General features: G+C 36.2%; 1 protein-coding gene across 2 annotated transcripts in view; it reads left to right on the top strand.

Annotated features, from left to right (window-relative positions):
• The window catches only part of LOC132130821 (DNA ligase 1-like), a 53,922-nt gene extending 35,189 nt beyond the window's left edge, over nt 1-18,733 (top strand). The window contains exons 1-3 of one of the 2 annotated variants that reach the window (XR_009428783.1): nt 15,634-15,803; nt 16,571-16,645; nt 18,433-18,733. Coding sequence is in view for 1 of the 2 variants with exons in the window: in XM_059542636.1 (XP_059398619.1) it covers nt 18,433-18,470 (38 nt within the window). In the remaining variant the exon portion in view is untranslated. Of the gene's footprint in view, nt 1-15,633; nt 15,804-16,570; nt 16,646-18,432 lie in introns of those variants that run through there. The other variant, XM_059542636.1, reaches the window with a different exon arrangement.
• The last annotated feature ends 5,186 nt before the right edge of the window (nt 18,734-23,919 follow it).

Genomic DNA, 23,919 nt, shown 5'->3' with positions numbered 1-23,919 from the left:
TAAATCATACAGACTGAGTTTTTTTGAGAAAGTAAAAATGCACAAAGTTTCCTGTGAAGGTTAGGGTTAGGTGTAGGGTTGGTGTAGGGCCATAGAATATACAGTTTGTACAGTATAAAAACCATTACACCTATGGGATGAACACACTTTTCACATAAACAAACGTGTGTGTGTGTGTGTGTGTGTGTGTGTGTGTGTGTGTGTGTTAAATGACACTTAATTTGAAACCTTAAGGAGATAAATCAGTGTATTCATTTTAGGGTTAAATGAATAAAACCGGCTGTTGTCACACTGTTTTATTTTCTTATTACAGGTTTTCTCTTGAACGATGATGGTAAGTTGCCTAATTTGGAGGTATATTTTTATAGTTGGTTTAAGAACTTGGAATTGGTTTTCAGGTAGGATTTTAGAGTAGCGCTGATGCATTCCAAAATATTTGTTTGTGCAATGATCTGACTAAATAACAAAAGTCAAAGAGAAAAGATCCTACAGGTCATTTTACATGAAACACACACAATAGTGAACAAAGGATTTCCATTCCACCAAATTTGTTAATTTACATATAAGGCAATTCAGTATAATTCATACATTATTCAAAATATAAATGTAATTCAAATGCTGTGCAGACCAGACTCTTGTCTACATCAAAAGCTGCAGTGTAAAGACCACATACGCCTCAAATAAAAGCATAGATTTAAATTTTTCATGCCGTTTCTTTTTAACAAATGAAACATTGACAGATGAAGCTGGCTGCTCCAGAGGATCCAGTGATCAGCTGAGGTTTATGGTCCTTGGAGGGGATGATGCTCTTATGGATAAAGCATGTGGCACAATCCTGGGAGAAGAAGAGAACAGGGATGGATTTAAATTTGGAATATTGAAGCCTAAAACAGCTCATGTTTGTGGACGAGAGGTTTCAGTATTTAAAACTCCATCATATTGGCTGGAACACTTGGAATCATACTACATTCTCAGCAATGGAGTCAAATCTCTGAAAAATGAACTGCAGTACTTTGAATTGCAGTTGTTTCCGGGACCTAATGCCTTTCTGTTAGTACACAGAGATGTGGAAAACTCTGGTAGTGAATATTATCTTTTAAAAGCTCTTAGTGGTGTGTTCGGGGAGGAGGTCTTGGACTACTGCATGGTAATATTTATAGATGAGGCTAGGAACAATGATCCAAAAAAGAACACCTGTCTGAAGATGTGTGGAGGCAGACACCATATCTTACAGAACACTGACGAAAGTCTTTATAAGTTATTTAAAAAACAAGAGGAAATGACAAAGTGGAAAAGCAGCAATTTTTTCACAAATAATTGGGATTTTTTCAGAAAAACTGAAAATTATTTTGAAGCGGAGTATAAGAAAAAGGAGAATAAACTGAGGAAAGAATTGGCAGAAAATTAGGAAATTAATTATATGAAAGAACTAGATGCAAAGAAAGATGCAAGAATCAAAGATGAGCTAAATAAACTGGCTGAGTCAAAAGACTCAGAGCTACAGAGTGAGTTGGCTGCTCTCAAAAGCAGTGAAAACCATGAGGAGAACTTACAGAAGCTAAAACAAGAGCTGACCATTTACACACAAAAAAACAATGAGTTGAGCAGTAAGTTAGTTGCTCTCAAAAGCAGTGAAAACCAGATGAAGGAGAAGCTAAAACAAGAGATGATCATTCACGAAGACCGAGAAAAACAGCTACGCAGTGATTTGGATGCTCTCAAAAGCAGTGAAAACAAGATAAAGATGGACTTACATAAGCAAAAACAAGACCTGACCATTTACACACAAAAAAATTAGTTGAGCAGTAAGTTGGCTGCTCTCAAAAGCAGTGAAAAACAGATGAAGAGGAATTACAGAAGCTAAAACAAGAGCTGACCATTTACACACAAAAAAACAATGAGTTGAGCAGTGAGTTGGATGCTCTCAAAAGCAGTGAAAACCAGATGAAGATGGACTTACATAAGCAAAAACAAGACCTGACCATTTACACAGAAAAAAACAATGAGTTGAGCAGTGAGTTGGCTGCTCTCAAAAGCAGTGAAAACCAGATGAAGGAGAAGCTAAAACAAGAGATGATCATTCATGAAGACCGAGAAAACCAGCTACGCAGTGATTTGGATGCTCTCAAAAGCAGTGAAAACCAGAAGGAGGAGGAATTACAGAAGCTAAAACAAGAGCTGACCATTTACACACAAAAAAACAATGAGTTGAGCAGTGAGTTGGCTGCTCTCAAAAGCAGTGAAAACCAGATGAAGGAAAAGCTTAATCAAGGATGATCATTGACAAAGACAGAGAGAGACACTTAAAAGATGACAAAATTTAATTTCAGAGATACATAGAGAAACTTCAGAGAGAAGTGGAACAGCTCAAGCAAAATAAAAAAACAGTATCCGACTGCAGCAAAAGTTGAAGAAACATTTCTACCTTTCACATTACAGTCAGAATGTAATATGATCCAGAGAGAGGAAAAAGTACCAGTTAAAGAAAAATTAGCTGTGTGAGAAAGAGAGAGAATTGGATAAAAGAGAGAGAAATCTGGATGAACGAGAGAAGCAGCTGGAGATAAGAGAGAGAGAGAAGTGAAAGAGAGAAATCCTGGATCTAGTGAACAACACTGAAGGAGTGGAATCCTGGATTCATCACGGCCTTCATAAAATATGTTCATTATCCTTTTCCGTAATTATTGATCAAGTTATTAATTAGTATTTAACCTCAAAGATTGTAAGTTGATTGAATATAATAATTATTTAGCATACACCAGTTAGTAGACATTGAAAATAAATGTGTATAAATATCCTAATCTAACTAGGTTTTTTTTATTCTCTCAGTGTCACTGTGACTGCCCAAGTTTGGCTGTCCAGGTTAAGGAGGTCATTGGGACCTCTCATTTACATTACAACACGTGATCAGAACATATATGATATTTTAATTCATGACTGTTACAATGGTTTTATTTTTGATTTTGTAATTGTGGTTGACTTGTTATTTTGTTTGTACATGTTGTAGCGCTTTGAGTATGAAGAAAGGCGCATTACAAATAAATGTATTATTATTATTATTATTATTTCCGTATGTCATAGAATAACTTAAAATGGTTTCATTGTTTCATTGAAATTCTCCCCTTCTCTCTGAGAAACAATACTCATTGTCTGTGTGTGTAAAACTAAACGCCTGATAAAATTCAGGGCTGAACCAGCCATCCCTGAACTAGATAAGTGTTTTGTGTGCATGTGTGTGTTGGTATCTGTCTGTGCACAGCACCCGAGGAGTACGCATGGAGATCTGTCATCAGCTGAATGACCCTTTACATCTGACCCCTGATCGATTGTCACCTAAATAATCACCAGGAGATCTGTTTTGAACATAAGTTTATCTATGTTTTAGCCAATCAGAATTCTACCTGCCTATGCTTTGACATAATTAGCAAGTACACAGAGCGGCCTACAAACTCCTTGAGATTTCTGCTGATGAAACTGCAAACTATTTTCTTCAGTAAATTTTTCTTCAATTGACTTCATCTCTGACTCATGTTCTGCATTCATCATACCTGTTCTCTGGGTTTTAACTGTAAATTCCTGTACACTCCTAAGAAAAAGGGTTCTAAACAGAACCAGAAAAGGGTTCTTCAGTGCGTAACAGCAGCAGAACCCTTTTTGGTGCTAAACAGAACCCTTTTTATAGGGTTCCATAACAATTTGCTTTGAAAGTGCTATTGTGACGTCCCAGTCTATATTGGGCAAGAGTGTTTGGTTGTGTGTGATGTTTAGGTGCGGTGTGGAGGGGGCGTGGCCTACAAACCTGACACAGTTAAATGCCTCTGAGACTGTTCTGGGGGAGCGTTTTTGTGAACGATCGTCTCCAGCATGGCGTTTGATGTCCCGTGTTATGTTGAGTGTTCTGCCTGTCCCTAAAACGTTTTCTTGTTTATGTTATAATTAGTGCTGTCAACGTTAACGCGTTAACGCATGCGATTAATTTTTGTCTGGTTTAACGTGTCAAAATATTTAACGCAATTAACGCAGCATCCGTATTTTCTGCCATCCGTTGGCTAGCTTTACATTATATGATCACGCTCTTATTCATTTAAATGCTTTTAAACATTTCAAGCACGGCAAGACAAAAGAGAATGCGCTGTCTGTGAATGCCCTTATGTGACACATACACACCTACACACACACACACACACACACAATGCATAGACAGGGCACCAGAATCCAGTTCTCTTAAGCGCTTGAACTAACAATAAACATCCCAAAGTGCCCGTTTTGTCGAATATCCTCATAAGAGCAATCCTAAATGATTTATATAAAGTCTAAAATGAACAAAAAGAGTTGTGAGAGAATGAGGCGAGATCCATAGACAGTATATAAACGGTCAGTGTTGGGGAGTAACTAGTTACATGTAACGGCGTTACGTAATTTAATTACAAAATTATTGTAACTGTAATTAGTTACAGTTACTAAGAAAAAATGAGTAATTAAATTACAGTTACTTATGAAATTTTTTACGATTACAAAGGGGATTACATTTGAATATTTACACACATCCACCTACAGATTTAACTGATTTCTTTCCCAAATTGCACTGACTATTCTGAGACATACGCCCTAATAATTTCCGGGATGCGGAAACACAGTCTGGTTCGTAGAATCCAGTCATAAAAACGGAATGCCTAACGCGGACGGAATATGCCACATTTTGGATGACTAAATCAAAAGTAGGTCAGTACACTTGAATCAAAACATGACATCGACTAGTGTCTGTGAATATTAAGCCCAAAAAATGCAATATATGACTTGCACATTCTGCGTGTCTGTGGAAATCAGGCGCGGACTGGACACCGGGAGAACCGGGACAATTCCCGGTGGCCTGGCAGCCGATTTTGCCCCACTATTTAATATCATTATTGTATAATTGCCTGCCGAATGTACTAAAGCGATCATTTGCGAATCCGCCATTTGATAATTAAATCTCTAATAAGTCATGAAGTGTTAGTGATGACTCGCACGCTCTCCGTGCCTCCGCCAAACGGTTTGGATCAGACTCCGAGTAATCAATGCGAGAGAGAGAGAGAGAGAGAGAGAGAGAGAGAGAGAGAGAGAGAGAGAATACAGTGGACTGCTGGAGCAGAGAAGCAGAACTCCTGTTCAGGGTTTCAGGTCAGTTTCATCTGTAAAGATGCTTTTTTGTCTTTGTTTTTTTATTTATTTAATCAAGCAGCAGCACGTTGCTCATCAGTCATCACTCAAAATACTATATAAAGGACATCATTATTATCTGTTGTAATGTTACAGTAGTAATTTAGCTGAAAAAAAATTCAGATTGTTTTTATAGGTTTAGGGGGAGCTACGACAGACAACAACACAACCCTTACGAAAATTAACATTTTAATATTTAACTATAAATCCAGAGAAAATGGTTACTATTGTTTAACTGTGATAACCAAAAATGTAAAATTATTTTACAAATGTATTTATTTAAAAATAAATACAAATCCATTTGCAAAAAAAACAAAAAAAAAAACAAGGTTATTTTACTTTTATATAAAAGCATGGTTAATTTTTGTAAGGGAAAAACATGACTCGTGTACAGTATTAGGATTTTTCTATAAAGATATTGTAGTATTGTAGAGTATTGTATTGTAAAGTATAGTTTTGTTCAATCTTGAGTATTAAAGTCATGAGAGAGATGGATAACAGGGCAAAATAAAGAAACTGAAGAGAAAAATGGAAGTGAAGGTGCAGTTCAGGAGAGAACTTTTAATTATTTTGCTTGTCCACAAATTAAAGATTTAAACCTTTTTTATGTCAGGTCCATACAAAAAAATAGTTTTGTCCATGAATTTGTTTGTATGAGTTTGAATTGTCCAGTCTGAATTTTTTTCCCAGTCCGCCCCTCCTGTAAATTAATGGCAAAGACATGGTTTCATTTACTACACATTGGCCTACTGAAGCTCGCAGTGTTTTCAACCTCTGCCGCCTCAGTATAGGAGTACACGAGCACATAAACATAATTTCTAGAACTGCTTTGTGTTACTTCATGTGCATTTTACTTATTTTGAGAAAACTATCATCATATACAGAGACAGCAGTTTAAAAAAAACACCAATGTTTCAGGAGTTTATTACACAGAATACGTCACATGCTTATTAGATAACTGTATTTAAGTTGATGTATATGCTTTTATTTATTATTCTTTAATTTTCACAAATTTAGAAAAGTAATCAAAAAGTACTCAAAAGTAATTAGTTACATTACTTTAATAAAGTAATTGAAAAAGTTACACTACTATTACATTTTAAACAGGGTAACTTGTAATCTGTAACCTATTACATTTCCAAAGTAACCTTCCCAACACTGTAAACGGTGAGATCCGCATGTCTGTCTGCTCTTAAAGGGACAGCAGCCAATAAAGCTTCCTGTCAGTAAAGTTAAAGAACAAAGGGAACAAAGAAAATGACTCGCTGCTCTTGACTAAATAACTTTTGTAGCTTTAATAAGGATTAACTATTTAATTTATAGTTTATGCAGTGCAGACTGCATATAACTTTGATAACTTCCTAACTGTTAAGACAGGAAGGGCAGGAGTAAACATGACATTTATTATGGGTTCATGTTAGCATTGTTTTAAGTTTACTTAAATTAAAAACTGTTATATTTTTGAAGCCTAATAATAAATGTAAAAAAATGAAAAAGTAGCTGTATTAATATCAGTAATACTGGCCTTCATTCATAAAAAGATGCCATTTAAACAAGTATTTAAAATATACTGTCTTTATGTTGTTTCTACATTAATTTTATTAACTGTGAAATTATTACTTTAAAAAATATATTAAAAACGTACAAAAACATTTCTTTTTTTATTGCGATTAATTACAGAAAAAATGTGTGATTAATCTAGTTAAAGTTTTTAATCGATTGACAGCACTAGTTATAATATATTTATGTTTGTTGTTCTTGAATTAAAATAAATGTTTTGCTAAGAATTACTGTATCTGGTCTCCTACTGTACTTGCTGCAGCCTTGGAGCCGGCTGTAACAGCTATATAGAAACTTAATGGTGTTACAAATAACCTTTAAATCATGGTTTATTTTAATTAATATTATTATATTTATATCATAATATTAGTATTTATTATATAATTTGTATATATTATTTATGAATATTCTTTTTTTATCCTTTTATCTGCCTCTATATCTACAATATATTGTAGTATCTGTAAGAGTTTTACATAAAAACAACATGCCAATAAGGTACTTTTATTTTCATGTTGACATTGCTCAAAATGTTTTATGACAAGTTTAAAAAATAACAAATTACATTATCATAGAAATAATATCTCTTCTGTATTAGAAAAACCCTAACCCTAACCCTAAATTATCAATAACTGAAAAATACCTCTGCAATATTAGCAATCCAAAAAACAAAAAGCTCTGACAAACTTACGAAAACGAACTAAATATTTCTAAACCTTTCGTTTTCTTCCTCATCCTCCTTCTTTGCCCATCTATATTTTGCTGTAGAGCTGATCTTTCCCAGCAGTTTTTTGTTGCTTAAAAAGTAAGAATGAAAAAAAAGTCTTAAAAAGTCTTAAAAGTTGTACTGCACACGGTGCACACAGCCTCCCACTTGTCCCGACCTGAAGAGTAAGTGGGGAATTTCTTGTAACTCATAGGTCAATGTGCATTTGCTCTTCGGCATGTTGCAGGCAGAAGTGCTCGGATGGCTGTCTGCTCGCTTGTTGTGAAATTTAATGGCCTAATGAAAAACAAAGAAACCAGGACATTTTCATCACTTTATAAGAAACAACCAGGACAGGACGTGAAAACAGGACATTTGGTCACCCTACTAAACTAAGAAAATGATCAACTGAAACAAGACTATAAAAACTAGAAACTAAGAAAACAAACAAAAAATGACTTGCTATCACTAGGAGAGGGATAAGTGCAGAACAATACTCGGCAGTTTTAAAGTGATCTAAGTGAGTGTTATATAGTGAATGTTTGATGGATTACAGCTGTGTGTGTATAATCAGTACCTTCAGCTGTATGTGTGTAATTAGTGCAATGGATGATGGGAACTGTAGTCCGGGGTGGCGTGCAACAGTTAGTGTGGTGCAAGAGTCCATGTAGTGAGCGGGTGACCTCTGGTGGTGAGTGAATGGAAGTTCATAGACCAGATAATGACAGTCGCTCATGTTAGTCAAAGGAACAAAAAAAATTACAAATTAAAAAACCCTTTTCTTGACTTTAATGAGGATTAATCTATATTTTATTCAGAAAAATAACTAATTGTGCAATGTTATTTTACAATTGATTACAACTTTGTTAAATTTATTTGTGCTTATTTTATTATTTGTTCTTATTACTGACTGTTTACTTGTCTTTAATGATGTTTAAATATCACAAAAGGCTAAAGTTTCTTGCGTAGAGAGGCTTCTGATTTTTGTTTACGGTACACAGTGTTCACAGTATTTTTAACTTTAATGGAATCTAAACGTGAAGAATTTCAAAACAATACCCAACCCTACTGCTTCCATTGTTATTTTACAGAATATTACATTTCCAAATGCCTTATTGTCCTTTGTTGTTGTTTGTAATATGATATAACCATTTATGTAACAACAAGGGAAGCAAGGGTTTGATTCTCAAAGTTTCACATTCATGCATTCTTTAAATGCATTTTGAAACTACTCTTAAGAGTGTTGTTAGTAATTTGGCAGTACATTTACAGATTTATTCAGACAAACAAAAAACATCCAGAAGGAAATCAGGGGAGGAAGTGTAAGTCATTTTATTTTTAAACATTTGACACAGCTAATGCAGTTTATACTGTTAGCTTAATAAGTTGCCTAATTTTATTTATTTATTTATTTGATAGGGACAATGCACATTAATGAACATCTGCATTGAAACAACAAAAACAGACATAAACATGCCAGATTATAGCCACAGGGCTAATTTACATCCGTAGTCCCTTAATTGGCAAATTACAGAAATACAGAACTTATAACATACAAAATGACAAAAATGAATAAGTTCAAGCAAAGTAAAATAAAAGTCACTTTATGGTCACAAAACTGGTTTGCTTTAAGCCACACTTTGAGTTTGATTTTAAATATAAGAAATGTGGAACATTCCCTTACAGTGATGGGGATACTGTTCCATAACTTACAAGCCTTCACAGACAGAGCATTTTGTCCAAAGGCTGTTCTTCTGAAAGGCACCTCACAGTCACCTCTAGTGGAAGCCCGTGTCCTGGCACCACTGTGAGTCTTTAATTTAAAGAAGTCGGACATGGGAGATGGGGCTAATCCATTTAACACTTTGTAAACAAAACAGGCATATTTAAAATGTTTAAAATTCTCTAGACTTAATAGATTATGTGTTTGTAATATATTACAAATATGGAAGGAAATTGTTTTTTTATCAAAGACTTTTAAGGCATTTTTATAGAGTGATTCTATTGATTTGAGTGTGTTCATACCAGTCAATGTCCAACTTGTACAACAATATTCAATATGTGATAAAATCATAGAATGTAGAAACACCTTAGCAGCCCCAAATGGTATAAATTGACGGATTTGTTTAAAATTTCGTAGATTTAATTTTACTGTACTCGATATTCTTTTCACATGTTTTTTAAAACTTAATGTGGAATCAAGGGTCACACCAAGGTATTTGAATTCAGAGACGATTTCTAATTCTTCTCCTCTTAAAAATACACCAGATTGTTTAATGTCGCGGGACTGTTTAGTGAACATCATACAAATGATGTCTTTTTAGTATTGAGTAAAAGACAGGATTTAAAAAGCCATTCATTTACAGGGACCAAAGCGGAGGTCAGGATGGCAGAAGCCTCTTGAACACTTTTTGCACTTGTGTAGATGACTGCGTCATCAGCATACATTTGAAATTCAACATCAACACAAGTGTTTGGAAGGTCATTTATATATAAAGAAAATAATAAGGGACCAAGTATTGACCCTTGAGGCACACCAACGGGGACATCTAGGAAAGACGATTTGACACTGTTAATGTTAACACACTGTTTTCTTGGGTCCAAATACGATTTAATCCATTGAATGGCATTTGAGGAAAAGTTAAAATATGTCAATTTAGATAATAAAATCTCATGATTAACAGTGTCAAATGCTTTTTTTAAATCTAAAAACACAGCACCGACACAAGCACTATTGTCCAATTTACTTTTTACTTTTTCTACAAACAAACTGTTGGCAAATTCAGTTGAATGATTGGTGCGGAACCCAAATTGCATCGGATGCAAGGGGGAGTGGCCTTTATTTAGATGCTCATTTATAATTTTAGCAACCCACCTCTCAGCGACTTTGGAGACCACTGGAAGGATACTGATTGGTCGGTAGTTGGCTACATTTAATTTATCACCAGATTTAAAGATTGGGGTGACTAAGGCCATTTTCCAGAAGGATGGAACAATTCTCTGCTTGAATGATAAATTGATCATATATGTTATTGGAGCAATTAAGGAGTCTTTACATAATTTTAGAGAATGTGAATCGAACCCATAAGCATCCTTTGCTTTAGAACTCTTAAGCGATCCAATGATGTTGCCTACCTCCTGCTCTGTTATTTCACACAAATTGAACACAGGCTTGGAAGAATCAATGGGTCTAGTTATTTTCTCAGGTGGCTCAAACAGTTCAGTTATCTCCCTAACAGATTTAGAAAAATATTGGTTAAATTCGTTCGATAGAGAATTTGGGTTATTTACTACAGCGTTGTTAATTTTGAGTTCAAAGTCTTCAATTGATTCTTTCTTTTGTCTACCAAGTAATTTGTTGAGATTTTGCCAGATCTTTTTGCCATTCCCTTTTGCATCAGTGATAATATCCATGAAGAATTTTGCTTTTGCCTTTCGCATATAGTTAGTGACTTTATTTCTTAAGGATGTAAATTTTTGCCTATCTATTGTAAGACCTGATTTTAATGATTTTTTAAGTTGCACATCCCTCTCCTTCATTAATTTCCTACACTCATCATTTAACCAAGGTAACATATTTCCTTTTCTCTTATTATGGCTTCCTCTTTTGGTAAAATTTAACATTACTTGATTGATTTTAGACTGAAACAGATTACTACAATTCTCTATGTCCTCACTTTGATTTAATTCACTCCAATCGGTTTCTTGCAAAGCCGCCGCAAAGTTTGGCATTTGTTTTTTTGGAATAGCATTATACACAGTATGACTGTGTGAAACTTTGAAACGTCTTTTTGTGAGCTTTCTTGAAAAAAAGAAAGCATTGTGATCTGATAAGCCGGTCATAAAGTTAAATGTTTTTGTAATTCTTTCAGGTCGATTGACAAAAAGTAAATCTATTAATGTTTTGGAATGTGAAGTTATCCGAGTGGGCTGTTGAATTAAGTGTGTGAAATTATAGCGGTCTGTAGTTTCTTTAAGATGTTTTCTAACCTTCTTTTCATTCCAATTTACGTTAAAATCACCAATAATAATGGTTTCTTAATTTAAATCACAATATTTGAGAAGAAGTTTAAATTTTCCATAGAAATCCAACTTTGCAGATGGTTTACGATATACACATATTATAGTAAATGACATTGAAGATGAAAGGGATACGTCTACTCCGACACCTTCAATTTGGATATCCTCTGGCCATACAATCTGTTTACTATTAAAAGTATCTCTCACATACAACAAAACTCCTCCGCCTCTACCATGCTCCCTGTCATTCCTGTACACATTATACCCAGGCATATTTACAACAGAATCTGGAGAGTTATGTGTCAGCCATGTTTCAGAGAGGCCTATAAAATCAATGTTGGAATTGCAGAGCAGATGTTCTAGCTCTTCTCGTTTAGGTGCCATACTCCTTATATTTAAATGGCCGCCTAATAAGCATTTAGGTTTGGCTCGCGGATCCCATATTATTTTTGCCTGATTCAGAGTATGGAAAATATTAGATGATCTATGTCTTTTCAACACGAGATTCCTGGTTTTAGTCTGTATTGTTACTTGGGCAATGGGTGGAAACTGCGGTGTGGAGCACTCACCGGTAGAGGTGACAGTACCTGACTGCACTGCCGGTGACCGCCGCGGATTTTGGCTTGTCCATGGATATGAGACGTTTGCAATGGATCTTTGCAGTCGGCAGCCTGAGCCTGGTCTGGTAGTAGCTGGACTGTCGCTGCTGAGGCCTGATTCTGGCCTGGTGGTAGATGGACTGCTGCTGCTAAGGCCTAAGCCTGGCCTGGTGGTAGCTGGACTGCTACTGCTGAGGCCTAAGCCTGGCCTGGTGGTAGCTGGACTGCTGCTGCTGAGGCCTGAGCCTGGCCTGGTGGTAGCTGGACTGCTGCTGCTGAGGCCTGAGCCTGGCTTGGTAGTAGCTGGACTGCTGCTGCTGAGGCCTGAGCCTGGACTGGTGGTAGCTGGACTGCTGCTGCTGAGGCCTGAGCCTGGCTTGGTAGTAGCTGGACTGCTGCTGCTGAGGCCTGAGCCTGGACTGATGGTAGCTGGGCTGCTGAGGCCTGAGCCTGGCCTGGTAGTAGCTAGGCTAATGCTACTACTGTTGCTACTACTGTTGCGGAGGCCTGGCCCAGTGACAGCCTGGTTACTGCTGATGCTAAGGCCTAAGCCTGGCTCAATGGTAACTGGACTGCTGCTACTGCTGCCATTGAGGCCTAAGCCTGGCCTGGTGGTTGCTGATCTGCCGCTGCTGAAACCTGGGCCAGGCCTGATGGTTGCATACAGTTTGCTTCTTTCATCCACTAGTTCATGTTCATGTTGGTGAAGAGCAAGACCATTAATACACCTTTGCTGTTTAGTAGCCATCAGTCCCAGAGGGAATATATCTGTTGGTTCCTTCCTTGCAGTTGAATCATTCCAAACCAACACTGCTTTTTGAAGACAGTGTTTGGACAAATCACTGTTTAGATCTGGGTTAAGATTTACAGATGGGCCAGGATTTAACGGTATATCCCCACTTAGTAGCAGCAAGACTAGTAGAATCTTGTAATCATGCCATTTGCTTCTTTTTGTGTATTGTTTTCTGTCTTTAGTAGCAATTCCAGTATAATGATCTTTCTGCCAGAAAATAGAATAAGCAATATGCTGTCCATATCCAAAATAAATTTGTCTTGATATATCATTAAAGGGTACATGATGTGTAGGAACAACTGATTGATTTCTAGCCAAAGAAAGGCCTTGAGCTGATGGAACAAGCAGGAACCACATACAAAGCAGCATTGTCCAAATACATCCATTTTCTCTGTACCGTTTGGTTGATTCTCGTCTTTGATGCATGCATTTCTTTGAATTGAGGTATCTTTGTTGAAAAGTATCGGCTAAAACTGTAACAATCTGATGTAAAATGCTAAATAAAAGGATAGGTGTGGAGCCTAAAAAAACATGCCTGTCCTCAGCGGCCATCTTGGAACTATGAACATTCCCATTCATGCAGTTGTTTTAATTATTTTCATTCTTTAAATTTACATTTGTTCATTTAGCAGATGACCCTTTAGATTAATGCATTTTAAATGTTTAGCAGCATTAATGATCAGCTATATTGTGTTGAGATGACAAGGAATGAAGAATTATAAATGTTAACGTATATTTTATAATTTCTTCATTTAATTTTGAGCTTGTTTACATAAAAATGTCTTGCCTTTTGATCTTCTTGTGTAAGAAGTTTTACAACATACAGTATTAATTTTTTTTTAAACATTTGTCTAATTGCAAAATTGTAGAATTTGACCCAATTGCATTTTAAGCTATACAGTATAGTTCAGTACAATGATTCTTAAACTGACAATATAAATATTAAATAGTTTTGAAGACTGAAATTGGACTGTGTGTTATTTTATGTACAAAAAGTAGCCCTTTCTTTCTTTCTTTCTTTCTTTCTTTCTGTTGGATCAGCACACCTTTATGCTGCTCATATACACAGCGACAATAATGTAATATAACAATCAAATAATAGTGTTAATGGAAATAATCCAGTGATGTATCTGTAGGTTGATTATAAATTTGTAATCAGAGAAAGTGAAATATCTGTGATAAAAGCATCAACATATTCTTAGAACCTGCTGAGAGGATAAAGATCAAGTAATGTTATATATGGACTAATAGCATCATCTAGTGAAACTGAGCAGTAGTGTATTAAAACAGCAGATATTCATTTACTCACCCTAAAGTCTTATGACTTCTGTTGAACATAAAAGGGAAAATGATGTGTTATTGTGCTGTAAAAAACCCACACAAGCATGCAACTGCATAAAAATAAATACTATTATTTAGAATAAATTTAAATTGAAGGGCATCACAAACGCGGTTAGGTCACGTGCGTCATGCTCGTGCTCGCGCTGGGCGGAACACATTCTGCTGGACACTGTTCTCAGTGCAGCAGTGTTGCCAGATGTACGATTATTATCGTATTTGTACAATAATTTTTACCTCTGTACGATGTACGATCAATAATGAAACAAATCCCTTAATGTACGATAATTTCAGAATTCTATGAAAATTTAAATGAGGGTAGTTGCAGTCATATGGCTTCTTTACTCATACACGAAATCGGCTCATTACAGACACTCTAAATGCGTTCGTGTGCACTTCAGGGTGTGTTAAGAATGTAGGAGAGTGCCCTGCTTTAAAGCCAACGAGCACTAGTTGCGGTCCATGATAGCAAGAACCCCTTCAACATCTGGCAACACGCAGGATTCCGATGATGTGGAGTTAACTGCACCACGCAGCAACAACTAAATTCCTTCTTCACTGGACGCGACAAAGCAAGTGTTAAAAATCATTTTAATATGATTTAATATGCGCCGCGACGCAGACAGTCACTGAAAATAATGGGATAGTATTTTGTCTCACTGCTTCCGTCCAACAATACGCCTTGTTATCTATTGTGGTCATTTGCAGGTCGTGTCAAAATGTTGTTGGTTTAGAATAGATAAATAACTCTTTTGACTCGTGTACGATAATTTTCTTCCAGATACGATAATTTTGAACTTCTGGTACGATACTTGGACATTTCCAATCTGGCAACACTGCAGTGCAGCATCAGACGAGAGCAGGAGTAAACCGGGAGAGAGAGACTGCGTCAGGACAGGCAAGAACAACTTCTCCTTTCACTTTTCACTATTTAAAAAGGATGCTAAAATATTCTTATTGGGCTGGTTTAGGCTATTGATTCTTGTTCAAGGCTGGTTCACAGCACGCGCCAGTGCAGCAGGTAGCTATTTGTACAGATGAATAATTTGTGCTTATTTTATTATTATATTTTATTCACTTCTTAACATAACCATCACTGCAGAGTGAGCAGATTGAGATGAAGACGAATTAGCCACTAAATTAGTTATGAATTACCATGAAATTGTTTTATTGCGAGAAAAAATTATTAATATGCTGAGGAAAAGTTATTTGAGGACAGAATTTAGAAGAGTACATTCCTTTAACTCAACCAGATCTTAAGAAATACAAATTTATTGAATTCACTCTAAGACATTTTGGTGAAAAGAAAGATTTTCTGAATGAATGAATGTGAATGGAAAATAATATGTGAAAAGCAAAGTATAAACAAAGCACATAATAATAAAATTGTAATGTTGACCTCCATGACCTCCAAAATCTCCATCTGAGGAGAGGAAGAGAGAACTGGAAAGAAGAGAGGAAGAATTGGATAGAAGAGAGAGAGCACTGGAAAGAAGAGCGATGGAACTTGATAGAAGAGAAAGAATGGTTGCTCATCAAGAAGGTGATGAATTGTCAGCGTCAGCAGAAAACCGACGGGGCACAAGCTCAGGTGAGATGACACTATACACTGATAAAAGTGTGTTGGATTTACATGTTTTCATCAAGTCCCACATGAATCTGTCAGGTTAAACAAAAATAATTTCTTCACATAATTTCAACATGACTGAATGAAGTCATTTTTCAGTGTCCTGATTAAGTAATCTCAAATTGATTTTACTGTGTACGCTTTTCTGACAGAATTCAATCATTCAGTTATATACATATTTTATGTCTCATGACTGAATTATAAGGTTGTACAAGCTAACAAGCTATTAGTTAGCAATAGCACATATCAGCATGCTAAATGCTAAGCATTAAACACTCTTTGAGCAGAGCAGTCACAGCATGCAAATGCTGCACTCTTTAGTGTTAACCCAGTGTCATTTAAACAGTTCTAATAATGCTAACATGATTTCATATTAAACACTATCAAGTTTCCCCTCTTTTCATCTCAACTCAAAAACACATAAAATAACACTTAAATAACACATAACTGTTTTACTATCCTCTTATAAATCCCAAGCAAAGCATTCTGGGAACTATAGTTTCAGTAAAAATAATTTTTGCATTCTTGATTGGGACACATTCATCCTGAATTATTGAATCTAGTTCATTAAGCACATTTTAGATAATTATATTAATCAAAAGCAAAGAAATCAAAGTTAGAAGAGAAAACACAATTTTGCTGCGTAGATCACAAATAACATGATTTGATGAGTAAAATGAGACGATATGTGTTTTCCTGTTTTCTTCTGGTGGATGGAACACAACTGGCAGACGAATCAAAGAAGATGCCGACTGAAGAACTGAAACATGTGCGACGAAACAGCAGAGACAAAGATTACCCTAACAGTAAGAATTATTTAATCAATGCACATTTCAATAGACATGATGACAGAGGATCATGAAATAATTATAATTTCATAGGATACACTAAACTTTCACTTTTGATGCCAGATCACACACTGGGCCTCCAGTGAAAAGATACTGAATAATGTTATCAAATCACAACTCGACACAATGGAGTCCATAAAATAAATCCAACATACATTTAAAGCAGTGGCATGCACAGTCCTCTGGAGGGTTGGTTTTTCTATTTTGCAAGCTGTTTGAGCATTGCAGCCAAACTATTTTCCCCATTATAAAGACAATACCTTTCAAGGTAAGAAAATATAAAAAAGTATGGCGGATATTTAGGCCACAGTGAGAGAAGACAAAAATCTTTATCATTATTTTATCTTTGTCATGAAAAAATGCAAACAAAGATCACATTTTACACATTGCAGATACACATAATATACCCTTCTGTGCCATTTTATTAACATTAAAGGAATAATTCCCCCTAAAATTTAAATAGACTATGTGTATTTTTATACATTCATTTACTCGCTCAAAAGTTTTTTTAAACTTGAATGAGTTTCTTTCTTCTGCTTAACATTAACACTATTTTGAAGAAGGTGGAAAACCAAGCCATAGTATTTTTATTCCCTACTATCAAAGTCAATGTGGACCAGCAACTGTTGGGTTTCGCAGATTCCTCAAAATATCTTCTTTTGTGTTCAGCACAAGAAAGAAATGAATATAGGTTTGGGACAACATGTGAGTGAATAAATAATGACAGAAATTAAATATTACGGTGAACTATCCCTTTAATTGCAGTCGGCTGCATGTACTGTCCCTTTAAGACCTGCATGCATCTAATATACAAGCATGCATCTGTCTCTCTTAGTTATTTACTTTCATTTTAGACATAACCAAATGAGTCTATACATAAACCTTGTGTGTTTTGACAGTATTAGCCCAAAACATAAATTAGTTCACTAATCAGGCACTGTTTGATGGGCTTTTTTGGGTGTGCTCAGAAAAAACACTTGTCAGAACAGCACATGATTGAAGCATTTAACTGTAAGGCTTTTATTAAGTGCAGTGTCCCGTGAGAGTACATCTGACATGGAGTTAACACTGATGTTAATATATGTCGCGTTGGACAGTAGGCTAGATTGATTTGGCTGCAGCTGATAGAATGTGTGCTGCACGATACAACAATAGTTATTTAAAAGCAGATCGTGGAGACATTTTATCATCTAAGAAAAAAAATCTTCATATCGCACACCCCTACCCTCGGCAGAAATCGTGGACTGGGTGCTAGACTGGACCGCTAGGGCACTTTAGAGTCGGATCCCAAAGGGGCAGGGGTTCGAGCCCCCCGGCCCCCCTCCTGTGCATGCCACTGATTTAAAGTACACTTGCAAATTTTCTCATTGTTGCAAGCAACACATTACAAGTAACACACCACATCATCAAATTCTATTGTAGTTTCATTTATTGACTGATAAAATCAATTGAAAACTTCTCTCTTCCCCGCAGCATTGTCACACAGACCTAAGCAATGCATGAGTTGGGCAAATATCTGCATGAAATCATTGTTTGCTACTAAATCTGAAGGTTTTCCCCTCTCTTGATCCATGCTTTCAGTTCTTTACTGTCCTGTTTAATTGTCAAAAAAGTCAGTGGAAACACATTTCAGTGTTAGAGTCACATTTAGATGCAAAGTAATAATAACAGATTAACGTAGAATTACATTCAAAGTAATGTTTCACAACACTGCTGTTACAACTAAACTGTCTATTTTTCATCAGTGTCTGAAAGTGTGGACAAACCTTCATCTTCTCCCTGAACAGACTATGATTACACTGGAGCATGTTGAAGGATTTTACACTTTTCCAGTGAAGGTTGAGTACAAATGATCAATTGATTAATCAGTTGATATATATGATGTGATATATATAACTTTATTGTTAGACAAAGACAGATTTTTTTTTCTTGCATGATAGTATGTTCATTCACAATTACTACCACAGGAATCACCAGATCTTTATAAACTCTTATAACTAAATACAACGTTTCTCAACTTAGTGGAGTTTAGATTTTCCATATTCAATTCAGGTCAGAAACAATGTTATCGGGATAGCCTCAAGAGGCTCTTCTGATAAGATGATTCATGTACCTTTTCAAGAGGCTGTCCTGAGATCTTTGAGCTAATTTTTATTCAGTTCAACAGCTTTGTCTTTAACCTAAATGACAGACACATTTACCAAATGGACTTACAGCACTGTAAAAAGCTCCTGATCATAGACATAATAATAAAATAAACTGGGTCCGGTTCCCCAAAACGTTCTTATCGCTAAGTAGTTCTTAACCTATTCCTTAACCTCTCTGTTAACCTTATGGCACGATTCCCGACACGTTCGTACGCTAAGTATATCTTCTGTAAGTCACACTTTCGTAAGGTTTATCTGGACCATTCATAAGCTCTCTTAGCATTGTTTGAGCTCAAGACGCTAGTCATCGCCACTGAGCAGCAGTCTTTAGAAATCAGCGCAGCGCAGTACAAGTCAAACTATGGTATGTTGACAATGTTGTGGCTCAACAATAATTTTATGTTATGACCATTTTAAGACTAATAATATAATATGTTCGCAATGCATACAGGCCTGTTTATGAAGTTGACTTTATGTGGTATCAGAACTAATATGGTGGTAATTAGCCTAGGCTAGTTTGTAATGTAATTAAAGCGTTTAAATTGGCAGTGACTGTTGATAATTAAAATCTGGCAAACAATTTGGCTCTAAATGGCTAAGATCTATAAATGGGTAAGCATGGTGGTGTCCAGTAAGTGACCAACTATGGCAGCGATCCAAAGTGTCCTTGTATTGAATCACAGACGGCGCTGGCCACAATTTTTTTATTTAAGAATTTTGCTTTAACTGTGCGTTCACACTGCCGGCGTCGAGAGCGTCAAAGTGGCCGGAATTCATTCATTTTCAATGTAAGCCGGCACTTGGCCGTTGAGAGCATCGAGGAGATTTGAAATCAAGGCAACTTTATGGTAATGAGCAATAAACGCGGTTGGGCAGCAACCAATCGGAGCGTAGAAGTCCACCGCTTGAGAGGATTCCAGAGAACGCAGCTCCGTCCACATTAGCTCCCAAGTAGGGCTGGGATAAACGATTATTTTTTAAACGATTAATCTAGCGATTATTTTTTCGATGCATCGATTAATCTAACGATTAATTTTCCAGACCGATTTGATTTCGATTATCTCCCCATTAATTGAATACTAACAATTTATACATGTTGATTTACATATCTGAATGAAAAAAACATCAATTCCTTAACATTGCAATGTATGTTTATTGCTCTTAAAATTACAAAATAAAAGACTGACTAAGAATGCATTACTTTGCACTTGTATAGAGATAGCATTCAATAAAACCTTGAAGCCTTGAAAACACATAGCTTACTGAAACAAGCTTACTGAACACATAGGGCCTAGCTTACTGAAAAAAGAAGTTCTTTCAGATGAAAATAACAACAACTTGATGTCTAGCATTCAATAAAAAAAGGTCACCCAAAATACTTGTTTAGAGCAATTGAAAGAATACAGTATGTAAATGTAAACTTGAGGGCTTTAAGCTAATACAGAGAGTGATTTTCCAAAAAAAAAAAAAAATTAACAGTGGGAGCCAGCAGCCTGTCATGGAGAAAAAAAAATCTCCGAATGCTCCACGTGAAACTTTGGCGTTCCCCCCTTTTTCTATCGTGTCTAATGATTTTGGTTAATACGAGGGAGGGAGGGAGAGAGAGAGAGAGGGAGAGAGAGAGAGAGAGAGAGAGAGAGAGAGAGAGCGCAAGACAGCGCTCGTGTAGTTTGAAGACTGTGAGTGCGCGAGCGCGCGTGAAACTTTGGTGTTTCGCCCTTTTTCTATCGTGTTCAATGATTTTGATTCATATACACAAGGGAGAGAGAGAGCAAGAAGCGCTCGTGTTGTTTGACTGTGAGTGTGAGTGCGCGCGCAGCCGGTGCTCTCTCTCGTACGCGCCCTGTCACTGTCACTCACCGATCAAATAAGGCTTTGACAGCCGCCAAAAAAAAAGATCAATGCAGAAAAACCCCTGGATTGGTTATATAACGTTAGACAGAATGTTGATCCGGCCATCGCGTATATTCAGCGCACATAAGGTAAACGTTTTGCAAACTTTTTTTAGAGAAATAAAAACAGGTCGACCAATCGATGCGCATATTTTGCGTCGACGTATTTTTTGCGTCGACGTCATCGATGACCTCGACGCGTTGTCCCAGCCCTACTCCCAAGCACAATATGGACAGGTTGATTATTGCTGTTTCGGGTTTACAATAATCTATGATGTGTCCCTGTTTGCGTACAGGGACATAAAAAATAAATGAAATGTGATACGTGGACCAAGGTGTCTGAGATTGTTCATTTTTTCTGGTGAGTTGCTGAATAATAATCTAAGTTTACTTTTAAACAAATTTCCCTGGTTATACTTACATTAAGTAATGTTTATACTTGATTATATTTACTTAAGTAGCATTTTCAATGCAAGACTTTTACTTGCATCGGAGTATTTTTACAGTGCTTTATACATTATTAGGTAAAGGATCCTAATAATTCGTCCACAACAACATTTAATGAGGTTAACTTATAACGTTACCCTCCTTGTGGTTAGTCTGCATGAGATCAACAAGCTTGTTTGCTTTGCGGCCACTTTAAATACAAAATAAGCGGTGTGAATGCACAGTAAGTCCTGAAGTCCAGCTGCTTGCAGCGCTAAGGTTTTTTGCTACAGGGAGCTTCATCGAGATTGTGGGAGAGGGCTACGGCCTAAGCAAGACCTCGGTGTGGAGGTGCATCCACACTGTCACCAACGCCCTTCTGTGCCATGCCGGTGATTACATCCGGCTGCCGGCAACACGTCAGGAGGTGCACCAGGGCTATCATGCCATTGCTGGCATCCCCAGAGTCTTGGGCCTGTTGGATGGCACACTCATCACTATCGCCAATCCATCAGTGATTGATCAGGCGTACATATCGTGAAATGAATATGCGGCCATAAACGTGCAGGTTATAGTGGACAATAGGGGTGTGATCTCCGACCTGGTGGCAAGGTCCAGCAAAACTTCAAGTTCCTCTGACGAGAAGCTTGGTGCACTTTTTTTACGTTGCTTCCCCACCATAATCGTGTGAACATATTACTGACCATTTGATAATTTAATTTATAGTCTATATTTTACTGATAACTTAAACTATGTTAAAATACATTTTACTGGAATAATTTTAGGAATGTTTCATTTGCATAGAACATGTTGTCTTTCTTAACGCTGTATTGCACCTTCGCGTGAAGTGGAAAATCGATTCCTGAGCAATCGATGCCAACTAATTCAGCACCCTCACTTTGGACAGCGCTCTTGTAATGTCGGACGTAAGAGGCAGCGTGCTAAGAAGCTTCCTAAGGGACACTTCAGGCAACACTTAGGAACATAAACAACTTTGGTAAGATTTATCTTTCGAGTCTTATTAGCGCGCTAAGAGTGAGGGAACCGGGACCTGTTTTCTTGCTCCACAGGACCTAGTCGACAAAGAAAATAAATAATCTGCCTGGTCTTGTTACACACACTGTCTGATCTTCCAACGATAACATATTATCTATCAATCTTCCTAGATACTTATATGTTACTACCTATCTGATGTTGATCTGAAGATGCTGATTCTGTTTAACATTTTTTGCTTAAAAAAAAATATATTTAAAAGAAAGAAAGAAAGATTTTATTTTGGCCAGAAGACCCTGAGGGTGAAGTACATCTCTAACTTTCTTTATTGAACTTAATTTGTCTGTTTCTTTATATTGTTTTGGAGATTTTAACAGTATTGTGATCTGATTTCTGATGTTGCCTTTTTAGATTGACACAAACCTACATCACAGACTTAATGTCCGTTGCTAATATACTGAAGCTTAAACTGTTAAGTAATTTGCTGGAGGATGATGTCATTATTGAAAGAGATATTTAGGCGTCATGACACTGTGAATGTAGGCCTCAGATATTGTAGATATATGTAAGTTAATAAAAAGCTGAAAGTGACAGAGGCCAAATCTTAATCTGTAAATGGAAAACAAGCCAATGTACATTCAAAAACTCTTCGGATTATAAAGCAGTTTATGTATTGTTTATGGAGCAGATAAAATGTGTATAATTTTCCTCATCCTAAAAATTATTTAAAGGCTGAAGTGTGAGGTTTATATTTTTTAATAAACCTTTTATTTGTAAAATCTTTATTTGAACATGTAGTACATGTTTCTGTAACATGTTATGTTGTAACATATTTGAATGTTTTTTTTAATTTATCCATAATTTTTAATGTCAATATTTAAATATTGACATATTTCCACAAAAAAATTTTTTTGTGTCATACGTTTTTTGTTGTTTGTTGATTTTCTAAATAAAACTTGAAATGATGTGAAATGATTTCAGTGCATCTTTGAGTTCTTTTTGAACATGTCCAGTCTATTGTAACGTATTGATAACTATGATCATTTTTATCCTTTCATCGTTTTGTTTTCAAACAGGTGAAAATAACGTGTCCGTTTCATTTTTGTGGTCTTTGGGCAGCTGAACATCAGAGATGTAAAGTCAATATTAACTCAGTGGAGGAAATGTAAATAACATTTGTGAATGTTTGTAGACAATGCAGAAACATAATATCTTCCACTTATGTTTTTATCCCACTGATGAGGAGAAGATTAATTAAGGAAACAGTATAAATGCTATATGAAGAAATGTAAATATTCAAAGAAGTATTTTTCATTATCAAATTATTCTTATATTTATATTCTAGAGATAATGACATAGGTAAAGACTTTTGTTATTAAGTGTCACTTTCTCTTTCCTGGACCTCATGCCTTTCTGCTGGAGATGTGTAACACTGGTGAAGAAAATGATCTTTTGCATGATGCTCTCATGAATGTCTTTGGGAAGGAGGCTTTAGATTATTAAATGATATTGTTCATGCTCAAGGTTCATGCCCATGATTCAAGAAAAAAATGGCTGTGTTAAGATGTGATGAATAACAACTGCAAACCATAGAACAACATTTGCATGAGAGAAAGAGAGAAAAGAGAGAAGATAGTTGAGGTCAGAGAGAGAATTGTCTGAGGAGAGAGACGTCCAGTCCAGTGGATCAAAACATGAGCATCATTCCCCTGATGTTTAAGGAAGATTATGGAACTATATAGATATTTTAACTCCGTAGTTAGTCCTTTTAAAA

This window comes from Carassius carassius, chromosome 47 (assembly GCF_963082965.1).
Source record: "Carassius carassius chromosome 47, fCarCar2.1, whole genome shotgun sequence".
Taxonomy (NCBI): domain Eukaryota; kingdom Metazoa; phylum Chordata; class Actinopteri; order Cypriniformes; family Cyprinidae; genus Carassius; species Carassius carassius.
The sequence above is the reverse complement of the archived record's forward strand: the minus strand, read 5'-3'. Positions and strand labels throughout refer to the sequence as shown.